The sequence below is a fragment of the Panthera leo genome, chromosome C2, assembly GCF_018350215.1.
Source record: "Panthera leo isolate Ple1 chromosome C2, P.leo_Ple1_pat1.1, whole genome shotgun sequence".
Lineage (NCBI taxonomy): Eukaryota > Metazoa > Chordata > Mammalia > Carnivora > Felidae > Panthera > Panthera leo.
Genome location: NC_056687.1, coordinates 32098299 through 32115811, shown reverse-complemented (window position 1 = coordinate 32115811; position 17513 = coordinate 32098299). Strand labels below are relative to the sequence as shown.

The window sequence follows — 17513 nt, the reverse complement described above, 5'->3', positions numbered from 1 at the left end:
TCCTTCTGAGACTTTTTGAGAAAGTATTGTGTTTTTTTTTTCTAATAAACACACCAGCATAACTAAGTAACCATATAGAAGAAAGTCAAACCGTGTAAGGATTCTGGAAGTTATACAAGGTGGCAGTGTCACTTTGAACCATCTCCTATGCATCCCTTGCTCCATAAACATTTCGATTCATCTTTTTCTTTTAAAAAAACCTTTTTCATGTGCAAAATCCACGACTCTTGTAGTTCTGTAGGATTTTTGCATTTTCTTGGGTGTCAGGTTTGCAAAGAGAGATGAACATCTTTAATCTCTAAGACCACAAAAGTATGGCTTTGTATGTGTAGAATGGTAAGAACTCAAAGAAGGGGCTTGCAGTCAAGATGGTGTTTTGTGTGTTATGGATTAAAGCTATTATGAAGTGAAATGAAAACTCTAGAAGCTGGCAGAAGCTCCCCTTCAGCTCTGCACGTGAACATACAGCCTGTTGCAATGGTTACAGTGAAGCAAAAACAAAACATTAGAAATAATAGTCTGCTTACACTTTGCCAAGAGAAAAGTTTATGAAGGGAAAAGTCAGTAAAAATACCTGGTTCCTTGAGTATTTTCTTTATTATTATTTATTCCTGTACTTCTCTCCTCTTATAATCTCATTTCATTCATACAAGTCAAAGTAATCGTTTTGAATTTATATGTGCCTATCTCTATATAGATATGTATATAGATATGTGTATATATATGTATTTGCATTTGCAGATATTTGCAGATATTTCTTTTCAAGAACATTACACTCATGTTTAGGTTTAAGGCTTTGTTGTGTGTGTGTGTGTGTGTGTGTGTGTGTGTGTGTGTATACATATATATGAACAGTTTTGAGTTCACAGCCAGATTGAAGGGAAGGTACAGAGTTAGAGATGTCCCATATACTCCCTGCCTCCACAAATACATTTTCCACCAGAGTAGTACATTTGTTACAACCGACGAACGTACATTGATACATCATAATCACTTCAAGTCCCTGGGTAACAAGATCACCTATAACTTTACCTTTATTGAAACACTGTGCTTTCTGTTTATTAAACATCAACTAGTATATTGACACAAATCTGTTGCTTTACATGGTACCTTTGGGAGGTCTTTAGATGTTATGTATCACTAGTTGATCACATGGATGAATTTATAAGACTTGTAGCACATCTGTAATACAGTTTGGTGACTAATTTCATGTTGTTCCTTATGTGTGTGTGTGTGTGTGTGTGTGTATCTATATATGTGTGTGTATATATATATATATATTCTTTCTTTGTGTATATATATATATATATATATATATATATATATATACACACACACACACACACACACAAAGAAAGAATACTTTTCTTTTTAATTATTTTTTAGAGATTTTATTTTTAAGTAAACTCTGTACCCAACATGGGACTCGAACTCACAACCCTGAGATCAAGAGTCCCACATTCCACCAACTGAGTCTGCCAGGTGCCTCTTTCTCTTTGTTCTTCTTAAAATCTCTGTATGTGCTGTTAGTTCTTGGCTTCCATATACAAACTTTAGAGCCAAGTACAGAGTAATTGCTCAATAAGCACTTGTGGAATTGAAATAATTTTACTTCTGTGTATCATTTTGGATGATTTTCTTCTGGACCTCTGCCATTTACCAGTCATCATTCTCATGGTTTTAGAATTAAACCAGGTAAAGAAAGCAAACAAGTAGAGAAATTACTGTAGGTTTCCTCTTTGCATTGGATTTCTGTCTGTATTTCCACATTGGGTAGACTGTTACATTTTTGTATTAAAAAGCATCAAATCTGACAATAATGTGGCAGTTTCTTTCCTTCATTCGCTTTGTCTCACAGCCAACATTTTTCTTATTTGTCTAATAAGTTGACCAAGAGCTGACTCTTCTTTTTCTGTCCATGATGTTTACATAAGATGTAATACATTTTCTGTCTTAGGACAGAAATGTCTTAAAAAATTGTATCTTAGGACAATTTGAATATACTTTTTATTTCATTTGATCAGTAATTTTGGTACTAGTTACCATGATGGATATTTGTGATAGGATGTTGTTGTTTTTTTTTTAATCTTTTTTAATCTTTTTAAGGAGAGGGGGTGTCCAATGGCCCCTGGAAATGATGGAAGGAGATTTTTATTACTAAATTTGAGAAGGTCACGGTTAAACTGGGTTGAGTTGGTCAACCTAAGAGGATTTCTGTATTTAAAATGAATGAGCTAATTTTACCTTACTAATTTTGTCTTCATCAATAAACTAAAAATACATGGATTTTTCCATGTACTTTTCCTGGGAAATTGTGTTCAGAGAAAGAGATTACTGTTTTCACACTGAGGATATCTATTAGAAAGTTCTTGGGACTTGGTCCTAAAATGATGCTATATATCTGATTATCTAATAAATCAATCTTTAGAATTATTTATGCTTGTAAATTATATGTTTAAACATTAAGTTGTTGGGCTAATGGATAAATAAGAATTAAAATTTGAAGCTTTTCTGGAGCGCCTGGGTAGCTCAGTCAGTTAAGTGTCTGACTCCAGCTCAGGCCATGATCTCACAGTTTGTGAGTTTGAGCCCCGTGTCGGGCTCTGTGCTGACTGTTTAGAGCCTAGAGCCTGCTTTGGATTCTGTGTCTCCTTCTCTCTCTGCCCTTCCCTTGCTAATGCTTTGTCTCTCTCTCTCTCTCTCTCTCTCTCTCTCTCTCTCTCTCTTAAAAATAAGTAAACATTAAAAATTAAAAAAAAATGCTTTTCTTTGAACAGAATTAACAAATGTTTAAAGATATTTTTTAGTTTAACATCCCTTAAGGAATATAATCCAAAATAAAAATAGGGCATTTCACTAGACATCAGTATTTCAGGAAGTTTTGATCACTGTGAACCAAACTGAAGGCACAAATAAGCATATTTTAAAAGGTGATATGACTAAGAATGTGACATGAAAGAAAAATCAGACATTTGACTCATTTTCCAATTTTATACCTTAAATAATTATAATTTTGAAGTAGTATTTTAGAAGGACAATGTTTGCTTTCTCTTTCTCTCAATAAACTTTAAAATGTTTAAAAATAAATAAGTAAATAAATAAACATCTTTTAAAAAGGTGTATTAACATACAGAATGATAAATGCATATACACATCATAAAACTTAAAGAAAAAAAATACCTTAGAAAAAAGTGACCCTATTCCAAAAGGAAAAAGAAAAGAAAAAAAGCCAAACTTACTTTCAGAAGAAAAGAAACAGAACAACAGATCTGAAATCAGAGAGAGAGAGAGAGAAAAAAAAAAGATGGTTTTAGAGTTAGGAGATTTTTTGGGGAGATTTCTTTTTGCATCAAAAGTTGTATATGTTGATATTTCATGTAAGGTACTTTTTCCATTAGATCAATCACACAATAGCTTTGTTTTCGACTCATAAGTTATTTACTTATTCTGTTAGAGAATGAAGATTAGGGAGTATATTTTAAGTTAACATCTGGAATACACTCTAAGTCCCCAGATTTTGTAGGTCAAGTGAGAGAATCAGTCTCTCAGTGTCTATTATTGGGGTGCTCTGTAGAATATATAAGATCTAAATCCAAGATACAATGAGAGAGAAATAGGGTAGATACAGGGGAGGTGAAAATGACAGTTTGCTAATGCGTAAATAAATTTCTTTAGAAATTCTTGTACATGTCAGAAGTACTGACTGACTTTAAAAATAAGTGAAGTTGACTGCATTCCTATAGGGATTTCTCAGTAATCCTTTAAAAGGCTGTTTTAAGTATTTGTTTTCCTAAAGTGTAATTCTCTTTAGGTAATTATCCATAAAATTACAATTGTATACTCCATTTTGACAACATTAATTCACCTAGATTCAAGGGTTCTCAAAATATAACTTAAATATGACTACCTAATTTAAGAAGTAAAGTTGCAAGCCTTATTTTTAGTACTTTAATTGATTTTAGGTTATTGAGTCAGTAAATTAATATCTATAATGTACAGATTCTATAAATGTCTAATGCAAGTCATTAGAGAAGGAATGGATAAGTACTACTTTACATAATAACTTGGAAAAACTTCATATGGTTAATGGATCGTATTATATCCCTATTTGTTTTTACATACTTTTTAAAATATATGTAAATCATAACCCTAGTCACATAGAATGTTCTTTAAAAAAATTATTTATTTTGAGAGAGTGAGGGAGCAGGGGCAGGCAGAAAGAGAGAGAGAGAGAGAGAGAGAGAGAGAAAGAGAGAGAGAGAGAGAGAGAGAGAGAGAGAGAGAGAGAGAGAGAATCCCAAGCAGGCTCTATAGTCAGCATGGAGCCCGACATAGGGCTCAATCGCATGACCCTGAGATCATGACCTGAGCTGAAATCAAGAGTCTGATGCTTAACTGTCTGAGCCACCCAGGCACCCCTACATACTTTCAATTTGTGACTTAAAAATATGATCTTAAACACAAAAATCAAGTGAATTTCAGGATAGAAATTTTTCCCATGGAAATTTAAATTCAGGACAGAGGAAGTTTGGTAAGCAAGGTTTCTTTCATACAGTATGAGTATTTTTGAGTTGTAATTTCAATAAGAAAGTCTGCTCATGTTCTTTATATTGAGGTTATAGTTGGCTTAAATTTATAACCATCTGCAATTTCCATAATATATATAAAAATGTGAAATGTAGATTAATGATTACAATTTGTGTAATCCGTCCTAATATGTTGAAACTCTAATATTATGATGAACTATGTTTCCCAGCAATAAAAAAACATTCACAGGACCACCCAAATACTGTTTTTCACAGTTTAAAATATTGTTCAGAATTTCTAGTCTGTGAAAAGATGGTTCTAACAGCTGAAATAAGTTATTATATTTTTAGGCCTATTTTGGTTCGTTATGGTAGGTATTAGTAAATAAAGGTTTATTTGTGAATTTTGATACCTTGTATATCTATAAAAAGTTTTCTTGGGGCACCTGGGTGACTCAGTTGGTTAAGCTTTTGACTTTGGCTCAGGTCATGATCTCAGTGGATCTGTATGGGATATTTTCCATAAGGAACATGGGCACGTTATTATAGACAGCTTTAGACAGACTCGAATTCTGATGATTGTTAGTTCAACAGTAAGTTGGGTGGGCTAAATGCTCTAGTTTTGTTTTTCGTCTCTTTTGATAGATGTTTTGCTGGAATTGTGCCAGATCTTGCCAAGAAATGTGTAAATGGGAAAGAATCTTGAGTTCTGAACCCGAACTAGAGACTTGCTTAGTTTGTAACTTTTCTCACAAATTTAGAAAAAAAAAGTAACTGTTTTCTCTATAAAATAGTAGAAATCCTAATATAATTCCAGGAGAGGATGAAGAGGAGAATCATAAAAGTAAACATTGGTGTTTATGCCAATTTCTAATACTACATTAATGGTCACAATCAAGGGTCAATGTAATATTTAAGGCATTAGGGATTATGCTACCCTAAAAAACAGAGATATTTTTATACTCATTTTACAGATGAAGAGACTAACATTCAGAGAGGTTAAGCAATTTATCTGAGTTTACACAGCTAAGAAGTAAAAGAGTTTGGGTTTGAATCCAGGCACTGAGTCCATTCTCTAGATTGAAGAAACTTTCCCTACAAGTGCTACATTAGTTTATTTTTTCATTTTTTGTTTTTGTTTTCCCCTCACCTAGGCTATTTCTTCCTGGTGAATTTCAGGCTGTTAAGGTCAATATATATATATATTTTTAAGTTTATTTATTTTGAGAGAGAGAGAGAGAGAGAGAGAGAGAGAGAGAGAACACAAGTCGGGGAGGGGCAGAGAGCAAGAAGGGGAGAGAGAGACTCCCAAGCAGGCTCTGCACCCTCAGCTCAGAGCCAGGGTGGAGATACAATTCAGAGACCATGAGATTATGACCTGAGCTGAAGTCGGAGGCTCAAATGACTGAGCCACCAGGGCATCCCAAGGTCAAGGGTTATATCTCATATTTCTTTGTGTTGCCAATGCTTAGAGCAATTCCTAATACAATATATGCTTAATATATAGGTAAACCAATGAATAGGTGAGAAAATTTAGACTTTAGCATATGCAAATATTTTTATTTGAAGAAGGTAGAATTCTCCTGTTTGTATATTAATTGGAAATTTTACTACAAGGGTGAATAGGAAGCATGAACCCAGCTAACTGACTTCAACCCTACAATCCGTTTAGTGACAGCTCAGGGAGAAATCCTGCCTGATTTGAGTGAGTTGAGGTCATTTCTGCAGCTAATGCCTTAGTAGCTTCTGCTGTATTTGGGTCCCCTGACAGAAAAGTTTATTCTACTTACACTCCATATTATTAAAAATTGGAGCAGGGGGAGAGCAAACGATATTGTTTTTTTTAAATTTAACTTATTCTACTGTCAGTCTTTTTCATTTCTCTTGGGACACAGCCATATAATATTAGATTCTGTAGGAATATTACAAAAACACCAGGGATTCACTTCTAGAATTCCATTTTGGGCAATTTTGGTAATCATTTTAGGTGATAACAGATACTATCAATGACACTCAGCTGATTTGGGGGATTATTTAGGGAGAATTACAATCATAGGAAATTAATATGAAACAAAGTACCTAAAGAAAATGCATGATTTATTAATCATGTAGTTGTTTTAGTGCATTCTGTTTCCCTTATGTTTCTTTCCTCCATATAGTTCCAGGTGAAACTATGTTTTTTGTTTTTTGGTTGTTTTTTTTTTCTGTGATATGGTCTGTTTTTATATTTATTCCAATGATGAGTGAGTATTTGGGAAATGTGTATGAGTCAGTAGTCTACTCGCTACACAGTGAGTAATTAATGGATGCTGTCTTCTTATTTTTAACAAATATCTCCTTGTAGGATGAAATTCTGACAGGAAAATTACAGGATTGGTGCCCACGATAAGATTTATGTTAATAATTGGAGGCTGTATGCTCCTTAAAATGTAAATGGAGCTTGAACAAAAAGGTTAAGAGGCGAAGGCTCTTTTAAGAATATAGGTGTTCTTTTACAAATACAGGTTTGTTGTCAAGGCAGATCTAAATCCCCACCCCCACCTAGGACAGATGTCACCAATTGTCTGTTAATATTCATTGTGCATCTGTCAGCGAATTACTGAACTCGTTACTCTTGTGCTTTTAGTAATTTTACAAGCATTTCTGTGCTGTAAGATGTTTTCATAGGATATATGATACAAGTGGATATTTTAATCATTTAATGGTTTCTAGTTTTAACCTACCAAAGAATATGAAAGAGAAATTCAGATCAAAATAAGACTGTGTTAATAAAATAAATACTGTTTCATTCAATCTACTAAGAAGAAACAGACTTGAAAACATAAACAAAACCCTGAGACAAATGTTATTGCCATGCTAGGAAAAAAGAGTAGAAACATATATATGAAAAAAGAATAAAATTACATATGTGTGTGTTTTGCATATCTCAACAGAATATTACCAAGATCTGTCTTTTAAATAGTTTCTTGCTTGAGGTTCCTATAGAAGTAATGTTTTAAAGGGGGGAACAGTTTACATCCAAGTAGGAGTTTGGTTTCCTCATCATAAATCTCATGTGACTTTGATATATTTCCTTGAAATACTTAGCACTAATGTGTCTATCTTTTTCCAGCTGCGGTTGTGTAAATATTTAGATATTTCAGTCACTCGTGTTTATATTTTATCTTCCAACTGGGCAGTTGTTGAAGGAATTCTGCCTTGCCCTTTTCTCCGATGTTGGCCTTGCCTAAAGTCAACTGTGTTCTATTCCCAAGGTTCTACCAGGATTCTTGCCGAGGGCAGCTGACATTATCATCCTTGTTCCTTGTTAAAGCCTCACTCCGCCAGTCCCTTTCTTCTTTTACCGTCTCTTCTATGTTACTTTTCTGTTTCCTGTGAAAAGTTTGGCTGAAAATAGGAAGTTGGTTTTACTGAGTGTAATAGAAACCTTATATCTTATAACATAAAACAAGCAAACCGAAATAACAACAAATTAACGTTAACTAGAGTGGTGGTTGTCAGGTGGCTTACAGGAACTCAGAGAGAAGTCTTTTTATGAATAATGAACCAAGAATATTAGAGAGAGAGGCTTTGTGACACAGTGGAGGTGAACATCTCTTCTAGGGAGGAAGACTAACCTACGTTCTTCTGAGAGTCACATGTAGACTTCTGTATTTGATCTTGGCATAACTCTCTCAAAGTTTCCCTTTACGAAAATGAGTCAATTATTGATAGAAGATGAGAGGCTTTTCCCTCAAAGTATGGTGGTAGGAAAAATTAGAGAACCAGTAATACTGAATTTTTTAAAGATCTTTGTTTTTTTTTTTTAATGTAACCTCTACACCCAGCTTGGGGCTTGAACTCACAACCCGGAGATCAAGAGTTGTATGCTCCACTACCTGAGCCAGCCGGATGCCCCAGTGATACTGAATTTTCATTGTGCAAAGAGTTGTATAGGAACTGAGGTATTAACAACTGACAGTATAAGGATATTTACTCCAAAATTCAACCTCCTATTTAGAGAAGATGATGCAATAGAAGAAAAGCTTTATACTTCCATTTGTTCATCATCAAAATCTTTACTGAGTAAAAGGAATATGCAATCATGTGGTTTACAGTTAGGTGTTCTCTGTGTGCATAGGGAGAGAACAGTAGATGCCACCACGTGTGACTACTTCTTGTTTTTATCATGCACGTTTTCAAAAATAAGCGTTCAAAAAGAACACTTCCGGTGTTGGAATCCAGAACAGACCAAACATGTTTCTCTGTGGATTTTAGCTAATTAATCCTAGCAGTATTTATGGAATAGTTGGGAAGAGCAAGGGTGTAGAGTTTGACTAAGATTGAATCCCAGCACTGCCACCTTCCAGCTGAATGACAGCTGAGAGTCTCACTTCCCCCATATGGACACCAGATATACAACGCCCACCTCATAAAGATGTGATGGAGGAGATGATGGATAATAAATGCTAGTTTTCATTTTCTTTCCTTTCCTTTCTGCTTAGACTTGATAATAAAGAATAATTTATTATAGTTTTTCTGGTGATGAAATGATGGCCATTTATAATTTTTATTGTGGAGGTTAACCAGTTACTCATTATAAATATCACTCGGGAATTGGAAAGTTCCTTTTCTGAAAGTTATACATTATGAGGAATGTGGGATTTCTATGTTTTTTGTTATGATCTTCAAAGGTATCAACTCTGTATTTAAGTACCTGTTTTTTTCTAACCCTAATCATTCTTTCTTCATATTATTATATGCTAACAGAGTATATTTTCTTTGGAAATGTGTTCCTTAGAAAAAAATTCAGTAGGATATCCTGAAAAAAGAAAACTGAAGGGTTTGACGGCCAAATAATTTTGAGAAGTGCTGCATAGAATGAATACCTTTCTTTGTACGCATCATAATGTGCTTGAGCAAGACTAAAGACCCTGAGAGCTGCAGGTCTTTTTTTTTTTTTTTTTTTTTTTTTTTTTGAGCAATACATATTAACAATCTGGGGAAAGTGGATTCCAAGGAACATTTTTGAAAATTTAGCCTTTAGTAATACAGAAGCCATTTTATTGCTAAAACTCTTTTACTGAAAACTGCTGTGCTAACATTCCGGGGAAAGCTGAGGCCTGTGTTCTCCATTCCCAGAAGTCACACTAGCCGTGGCCCAGCTATACGGGACTGCAGGTTACGGACACAGAGAGTCTTGAGCTCCACTGTACTTCAGTGGAGTCTGGGTAATCTCCAGGTTCTGTAATTGGCTGTTAATTCCTCAGTACACTGTCCCTAGACAGTTTTATTCTTTCCCATGGTTTCAGTCTCCAGATTGACTCTCATCTATGGCTCAAGCTGAGATTCTTTTCTGAGGTCCAACTTGGATATTCACTTGCCACCTTGTCATCTCCATTTGGATATTCAAGAAGTACTCCAGGCTCCTCTGTCCTTCCTCTCACCAGATTTCACTGTTTTATTCCCCACCTTCATTGGGATTGCCCTTCATCCACTGCTCTGATCACAAACTTGGAATCTCTCTACCTTGTGCTTCCTCTCCTTCCTGTGCATTGTTCAATTCTGTTTTATCCCTTATTGCCAATGATCAGGCGCTGTTGATTTTGTAACTATCTCTAGATTCTTTCTTCTGTTTTCTGCTCTGTCAAAGTCCAAGTTTTCAGAATTTAATTGTTCGAAGAGAACAAAATTTCCTGACCAATGACCTCCTAATTTAGCCTGCTATAGTCCAGTTTCATAGTACCAGTAGTGAGCTCTTTAAAAACAAACTTCGGGGCGCCTGGGTGGCTCAGTCGGTTAAGCGTCGGACTTCAGTTCGGGTCATGATCTCGTGGTCTGTGAGTTCAAGCCCCACATAGGGCTCTGTGCTTACGGTTCAGAGCCTGGAGCCTGCTTCAGATTCTGTGTCTCCTTCTCTCTCTGTTACTGCCCTGCTCATGCTCTGTCTCTCTCTGTCTCTCAAAAATAAATAAACGTTAAAAAATTTAAAAAAAAATTAGAAAAAAAAAACAAACTTGACTGTGCCTAAAATAATTAAATGTTTTGTTGCCTTCAGGTAGATTCCAGAACTTTGGCTTGATACACAAAGCCCACCACATTATTGCTTCTGACTACTTCTTCAGGCACATACTTGCTAATCTCTGACATGCACCTTATACTTAGGCCATACAGACTCCCTGAAGGTCCCACAAGTGTATCATATTTTTTTGTAGCTGTGCCTCTGGGTGAAATCATCTCCTTTCTTTTATTCTTGACTTACTCTTCAAGACTCATCTCAAATTTTATGTGTCAGGATGCCTTCTCTTCCTTGCTCAGGCAGTTCTAAGTGTCCCCTCTTTGTTTTTTCATAGCAAATTATGCATCTCTATTTCCTATCTGAAATGAACTTTCAGAATTTAAAATAAAGATATGCTCTATTAATTAAATATATATTACCCCAGTAGTTGATTCTCATTTGCATCCACCCTTCATAATTACAGTCAAAGTCAAGGCTGGTAATATATTATAATGTTTTATTTTCTGAAATTTTCTAGCATTTGCAATTGAGTAATCTAAAATCTAACTTAAATTTCATTTGACTTCAGTATAGCCTTTGTGAGAGGATATGAGTTTCCAAGTTATTTTTTCCCCATGTTGCTGGTTTATATCTTCCTCCTTTAGAACCCGGTTTCATTTAAAGAATTTATGGTATGTTGTATACCATGCATTGAACTAAAGCTGTTTCTCAATATTTCAGACTGTAAAACTATTACTCAGTATTTCAGATGATACTTTTTGTTATATCAGGATTGATATAAGCAAATGCTCTTTTAATTTCATCATTCATTTGTTCATTTCATTGAGAAAATAATGTTAATTGTAGTAATTACAAATTAGAGATGTACATCAGCCCGTGCAGAGTCTACGAAAGATTGAATAGTATGGATATGGTTACAATTTAAAAAATAAAATCTTTAATGTCTCTTCACAGAATACATGATTATTAAGCCTCAGATCATTCCATTCAAATAGGTCTTCTCCATCAGCCCTTCATTCATTTTTCATTTATTCAACACATATTTATTGAGTACCTATGGTGTGCTCAGCACTCTGCCAGGTGTAAGAGAAGCAACCATGAGCAAAATCAGACCCATAGATCTTATAGACTAATGGAAAAGATGGTATTCAAAGCATCAAACAAAAAAATTCAAATTGTAATTCTGATCATTCTTACCAACCTTAACTATATAGTGGTGTTTAGGTTTATAAAAGGGTCATTTAATTTTTGTGGTAAGATCAGGGAGGACAGAGATTTGAAAGGAAAGTGGATATTAACTAGGGTAAGATCATTTCCAACACAGACCCTGTGGCAGGTGTAGGCCTGTGGCAGAAGAAATCACAATGTGTTTGTAAAGTAACACAAGGTGGAGAAAAGCAGAGAAAGAAGAGGAACAGGAAGAGTCTGGAGAGCCAGATAGGGGAATGAGCACACTCTTGTAGATCTTGTTAAAGACTTTATCTTAAGAGCAGTGAGTTTATTTTAAGAGCCCCTGAAGTAGGGGAGAACCCAGATTGTATTTGCATTTCAAAGCCTTCATCTGGCTACACTGAAGTGAAGCTATTTAAGAGCTTTCCTAAATCCTGGTGGGAATTGATAGTAGTTTGATCTGGGTTTGATCTGGGTTGATCTGGCTGTGGAGACAGAGAGGAATAGATGGATTTAAGATATAGGGGAAAGAAAGGGAGGCGTCAAGGAAGCCTGGTTTCTACTTTGCATTATTCATTGAGATTGGATGACTAGATAAGATCAAGGTTTGGGGCTCAATTAAATTAAGCCTTGGGCTGTTGCATTTGAGAAATCTTTAAGAAATTTACATATTAAATCTTTCCGTGGCAGCAATATGGTAGGAATATTAAAAAATATGAATCTTTATCCCTGTTTCAAAAGTTATAATCTCACTGGGAAAAAATAAAGTACAGACACAGGAAATATTTAAATGATATGTACACTCAGGACTTCACTTATTAAGTAATCCATAAGGTACAGAATGTAGGCCCTCACCCAAGGTCCTTTTTCATTTTATGTTAAATTTAATTATTTAAACTCAGTTATATAACATTTCATCTTTGAAGTATATTAAATATTAACATATAATTATTGGTACCTAATGAAATTCATTCAAATTCTGGGAAAGTGTACACACATGCATACTTCTATTATTTAGGAAGATATAAAAATCTATATAGAGAGCAGTTTCAGCATGTATTTGAATATGAATTTCACTAGTGTACTGAATAGTTTTTTAAAGTGTTGATTGATGTTAGTTACAAAGGAGATTCTCAGAATCCATACAATTATTTGTAATGCTCTACAATTCTCTCACACATTCCTCTGCAGAAAACAGGCACAGAATGTGGTCTGTACAGACAGGATGATGGGTTCTGAAAGCATTTGTGGTCAAGGGATTTGAAGAGCAGACAGAATTTGTCCAGGCAAAATTTAAGCAAGAGCACTTTCTAAGTGGAGGGCCAACAGGATTCAAGAATTGGAAGATGTGCTTAAGGTGGACAACAGAAGGATTAATTAGTAAATAGGGATGGCAGGGTAGTCAGTATTATCCCCTGTTTACGTAGTCAGTAGTATCCCCTGTTTACATAGTAGTGCTTAAGCCTAGGCTTTTATTTTTTTATAATTTTTTTTTTAATGTTTATTCATTTTTGAAGACAGAGAGAGACAGAGCATGAGCGGGGAAGGGGCAGAGAGAGAGGGAGACGCAGAATCCGAAACAGGCTCCAGGCTCTGAGCTGTCAGCTCAGAGCCCGACGCCGGGCTTGAACTCAGGAACTGTGAGATCATGACCTGAGCCGAAGTCGGGCACTCAACCGACTGAGCCACCCAGGCGCCCCAAGCCTAGGCTTTTGAACTAAGTTCCGTAACTGTTTCCAAGTGGTAATATGAAGATATTTCATCATTTCTTCTGCAGGCTCCCGTCTTCGTCAGGAAGATTTTCCACCTCGCATTGTTGAACACCCTTCGGACCTAATTGTGTCGAAAGGAGAACCTGCAACTTTGAACTGTAAAGCTGAAGGCCGCCCCACACCCACTATCGAATGGTACAAAGGGGGGGAGAGAGTGGAGACGGACAAAGATGACCCTCGATCACACCGAATGTTGCTGCCAAGTGGATCTTTATTTTTCTTACGTATAGTACATGGACGAAAAAGCAGGCCTGATGAGGGGGTCTACGTCTGTGTAGCAAGGAATTACCTCGGAGAGGCCGTGAGCCATAATGCATCGCTGGAGGTGGCTAGTAAGTAAAACGGGCTTTTACAGCGGGAATGGTACATTGGGATTATTTGCCTGGAGAATGGTAATAAAAAGTCAAATCTGTATCCCAGGCTTTACCTGAGGAAAATTTTTAGCTTTCTATTTGAATACGATCCTCTACCTATTTAATTTTTTCATAGTTTTCATTGTAACTGGTTATTCAAAGCTAAATTGGGATTTGCCCATAGTTGTTGAACCATTTTACTTTTAATTTGGAGCAGCTTTCTGTTGAACATTTTCACTGAAATCGATTTAGTTCTTCTCCTTTGTTGCTTTTAAATATATCGAATATTCGTATGTTTCTCTAAAAAGAATAGCATGGGGTATTTTTCACTTGTCTTCATTTGGAGAAATACTTTCAACTGGTGGTATAGATAAGGTTTTAAACTGTTTCTAATTCTTAGAAATATATTATACTTCTGGTAAACTATAGCTAGAGAAATGTATGTATGTGCCTCATTCTTTATTATCTTGGCTGTTGTAGTGCACTGTGGGAGGAAAACCCGTGTATGTCATCCTTAGGTAGTTAATGGTTTAGTTTATATGCATAAATACCAAATGTAGCTCATTTGCAATGACCTCAAGAAGGATCTGTTGACTAATGATTAAGTTGTTGTATATCTAGAGTCTAAGTGTGTAATATGTTTGAATACAAATTGGGCTTCTCTTATTTTCAAGAAACATTTAAGAGGTAGGCAGAGGGTTTCATTTCCTTGAAAGAATCATTCTGTGTATGCATGTGTGTATATATATATACATATATATATATATATATATACATGTATATACACACACATATATAAATATATATACACATATATATGCATATATATATATATATATGAATTACATAGGGATTGGCTGGAAAGACAGATGAAATTTAGATCTCTAATTCACTTTAACTACATAAAATTACAGGTGAACCTGAATACATAACTATATGTAAATTTATATATAATATTTTTCAAGATGATTGATGTTTTGATATAATTTATGTTCAGAATTTTAATTATATAATCAGTTTCATAATCTCTGACATTATCTCCATTATTCAACTAGAGCTTGAATATATAGATTCACAGATAATTACACAGTTATATAAAGAATTTTGAAACAGATTTTACAACTTAATCAGATTATTAATGTGGAATCAGCTCCCAAGAATTTAGATGAGTTGATCACACTCAGAACTATGTAGTACTTACAATGAGACAATGCCAAAGATGTCTAATATGAGCATAAAATTTAATTAGCTAAAAATGCAAATAACCATTGAAGACTATGTCAGCACTAACCATTCACATTTTTAAAACATTTACTTGAAACTCAAGTTTATATTTCTCTGTTCACATTTACTTCATCATAAACTTATGTACGTTCTCTTATTGCCTTGATTCCCAGTGAAAATCTTAGAACTACATCAATGAGAAGTATAAAAGTTGTAATCATAGTAGCAGGTTATTTTGTTTTCTTTTTTTTTTTCTTTTTCTCTTTTTCTTTATCCCAACTTTAAATGTAGCACAGGCGAAAGAAGTTTAAATGTTTTTATAAAAGGATGTATGCATTTTGATAAAGTCATCTTTGAGGTTATGATATTAATACCTTTTCTAGCTTTTGACATGTTTATATTTAGAATGCTTATTCCCTGTGGAGATAAAATTAAGTTAACATTTGAAAACAAATTTAGAGAATCCCGAAAAATGATGTAGATGACCTAGGCCAACTCTTATTCTTGGTAGTTAAGAAACTGGAGACTGGAGGGAAAAACAGAGTCATTGTTTATTCCCTGAAATTATAATTCCTTATAAATGAAGTGTATACCAATAGACATATAAAAGATCATCTTGTGTTTCTGTGTTATTTCTTACTCTACTTAAATTCTGATTATTGCCAGAATTTTTAGAAAAGGTTACACTTAAATAGAATGTCTAAATGCTTACCTTCTAGATCTTGCCTTTCTTTCTTTTTTTTTTAAATTATTGTTTTTAATGTTTATTTATTTTTGAGAGAGAGAGAGAAAGTCAACAGGTAGGGGCAGAGAGAGGGAGACACAGAATCTGAAGCAGGATCCAGGGTCTGAGCTGTCAGCACAGAGCACAATTCAGGGCTCGAACTCATGAACCGTGAGATCATGACCTGAGCTGAATTCCAACACTTAACCAACTGAGTCACCCAGCCGCCTTTAGATCTTTTTTTTTTTTTTTTCAAAACTCCTTTAGTTTTACTTCAGATGATCAAGATACCCTTAAAGCACTGGAGTTTAGAGAGCTGTGTTTTTCTAATCTGGCTTTTCTGTAGCTATTTTAAAAGACATTATTAGTTTCCAGTTAAATTCTTTTTTTCTAAGCAAGACGTTCCATTAATTTGTGAGTCCATTCTGGGAAATACTCTTCCAGTCTTAGTCAACAAATATACCGTCATGGAAGTGAAACCAGATATAAGATCATTATATAACTTTTACCAGTAAAATATTCAAATACATAGTCCCTGAATGCATAAGTCACAAATTTTAGTGTGATATACCAAAATGTTTCAAGCTCCAGAGAAAAAAGAATATTATAATTTACTGAAGAAAATTTAAAGTACTTTAAACAATGCTTTAAGATCATACTCAGTAACAATTCATGTATGTATAAAGCCAGAATGTATAGATAGTGTATATTTAGCAAATATATTTGGATATTAATAAAGACAGTTTGATAGCAAAGATTTTTATTAGTGATAATAAATATTCTAAACCCTGAAAAAAGTTTGAGTAGTGTTTGCTATCAACAGTTTTTATACTTGTTTAATTGCATTAATTAAAAGCATGTTTTTACTTGGATAAATTGTATTATTTGGTTACATAAGTTACATGGGGAAAAATTAAGTGCTCTGAGTTAAAATAGATTTTGTGTCTTTAAAAAATTTGGAAACTTATTTTGTAAACTCAGGCTTTAGTGCACTACAAATAGATATGTAGTAACTTAGTTCACATATATTTCAGTTATTTATTTTAGGCAATGGTTACTGCTAATTCACCATTCTAAAATATGTTTGCATCCTACAATGGAAGGTAGGTTTTTGTATGTTACATAAACCAGGTTGTGTAGGGGTAGGGGGTTGGTTGGAGGAGGGGAGGTCTGGGGAACCATAGGTCATATTGCTTGTAGGTTAAATCTGTAAGGTACAGTTTTACTTTGGTTTTATATTTTCTTGGAGAATATTATTACTTTTTTTTTTTTTATTTTCTTAGTTTTGGTACCAGAAGTTCAATAACTATTCTTATTGTTCCGAAAGACAAAGACACAGGAAGGCAAAGATTGCATCTAATTTCTTAGTGATCCTGTAGCCCAAAGTAATAACATTAACAAAAGTGTCTATGGGGCAACACAGGTTTCACAGCACAGTTGTTGGTAATGCTTTTAAAAACATTTATTTTTTGTGTTTCATTTGCCTTTAAACCAAGTTTTACAGCTGTAACAACAACTGGATTTCTTGGTTCCTAACAATTGTCAATCTCTCAAACTTTGAAAAAAAAAAAAGATATTGAATGCCATTTAAAAATCTTCATTTCTGTAAAGAAAAGATAACAATTGTGTCTTTTGTGTTTTTAATATTTATTGACATTTACATAATGCCCCAAAAGGATTGCAGTCATTATTTAATAGGATTGTTTATTTTTATTTTCTTAATTTAAAAGCCAATTGTAATCTGGT

At 34.4% G+C, this 17513-nt stretch overlaps 1 protein-coding gene across 4 annotated transcripts in view; it reads left to right on the top strand.

Moving 5' to 3' along the window:
* ROBO1 (roundabout guidance receptor 1) overlaps window positions 1-17513 on the top strand; it is a 401546-nt gene that overhangs the window by 57531 nt on the left and 326502 nt on the right. For all 4 annotated transcript variants that reach the window (XM_042955684.1, XM_042955682.1, XM_042955683.1 and 1 more), the window contains exon 2: window positions 13472-13798. In XM_042955684.1, coding sequence (XP_042811618.1) covers window positions 13472-13798 — 327 coding nt within the window. The remainder of the gene's footprint in view (window positions 1-13471; window positions 13799-17513) is intronic.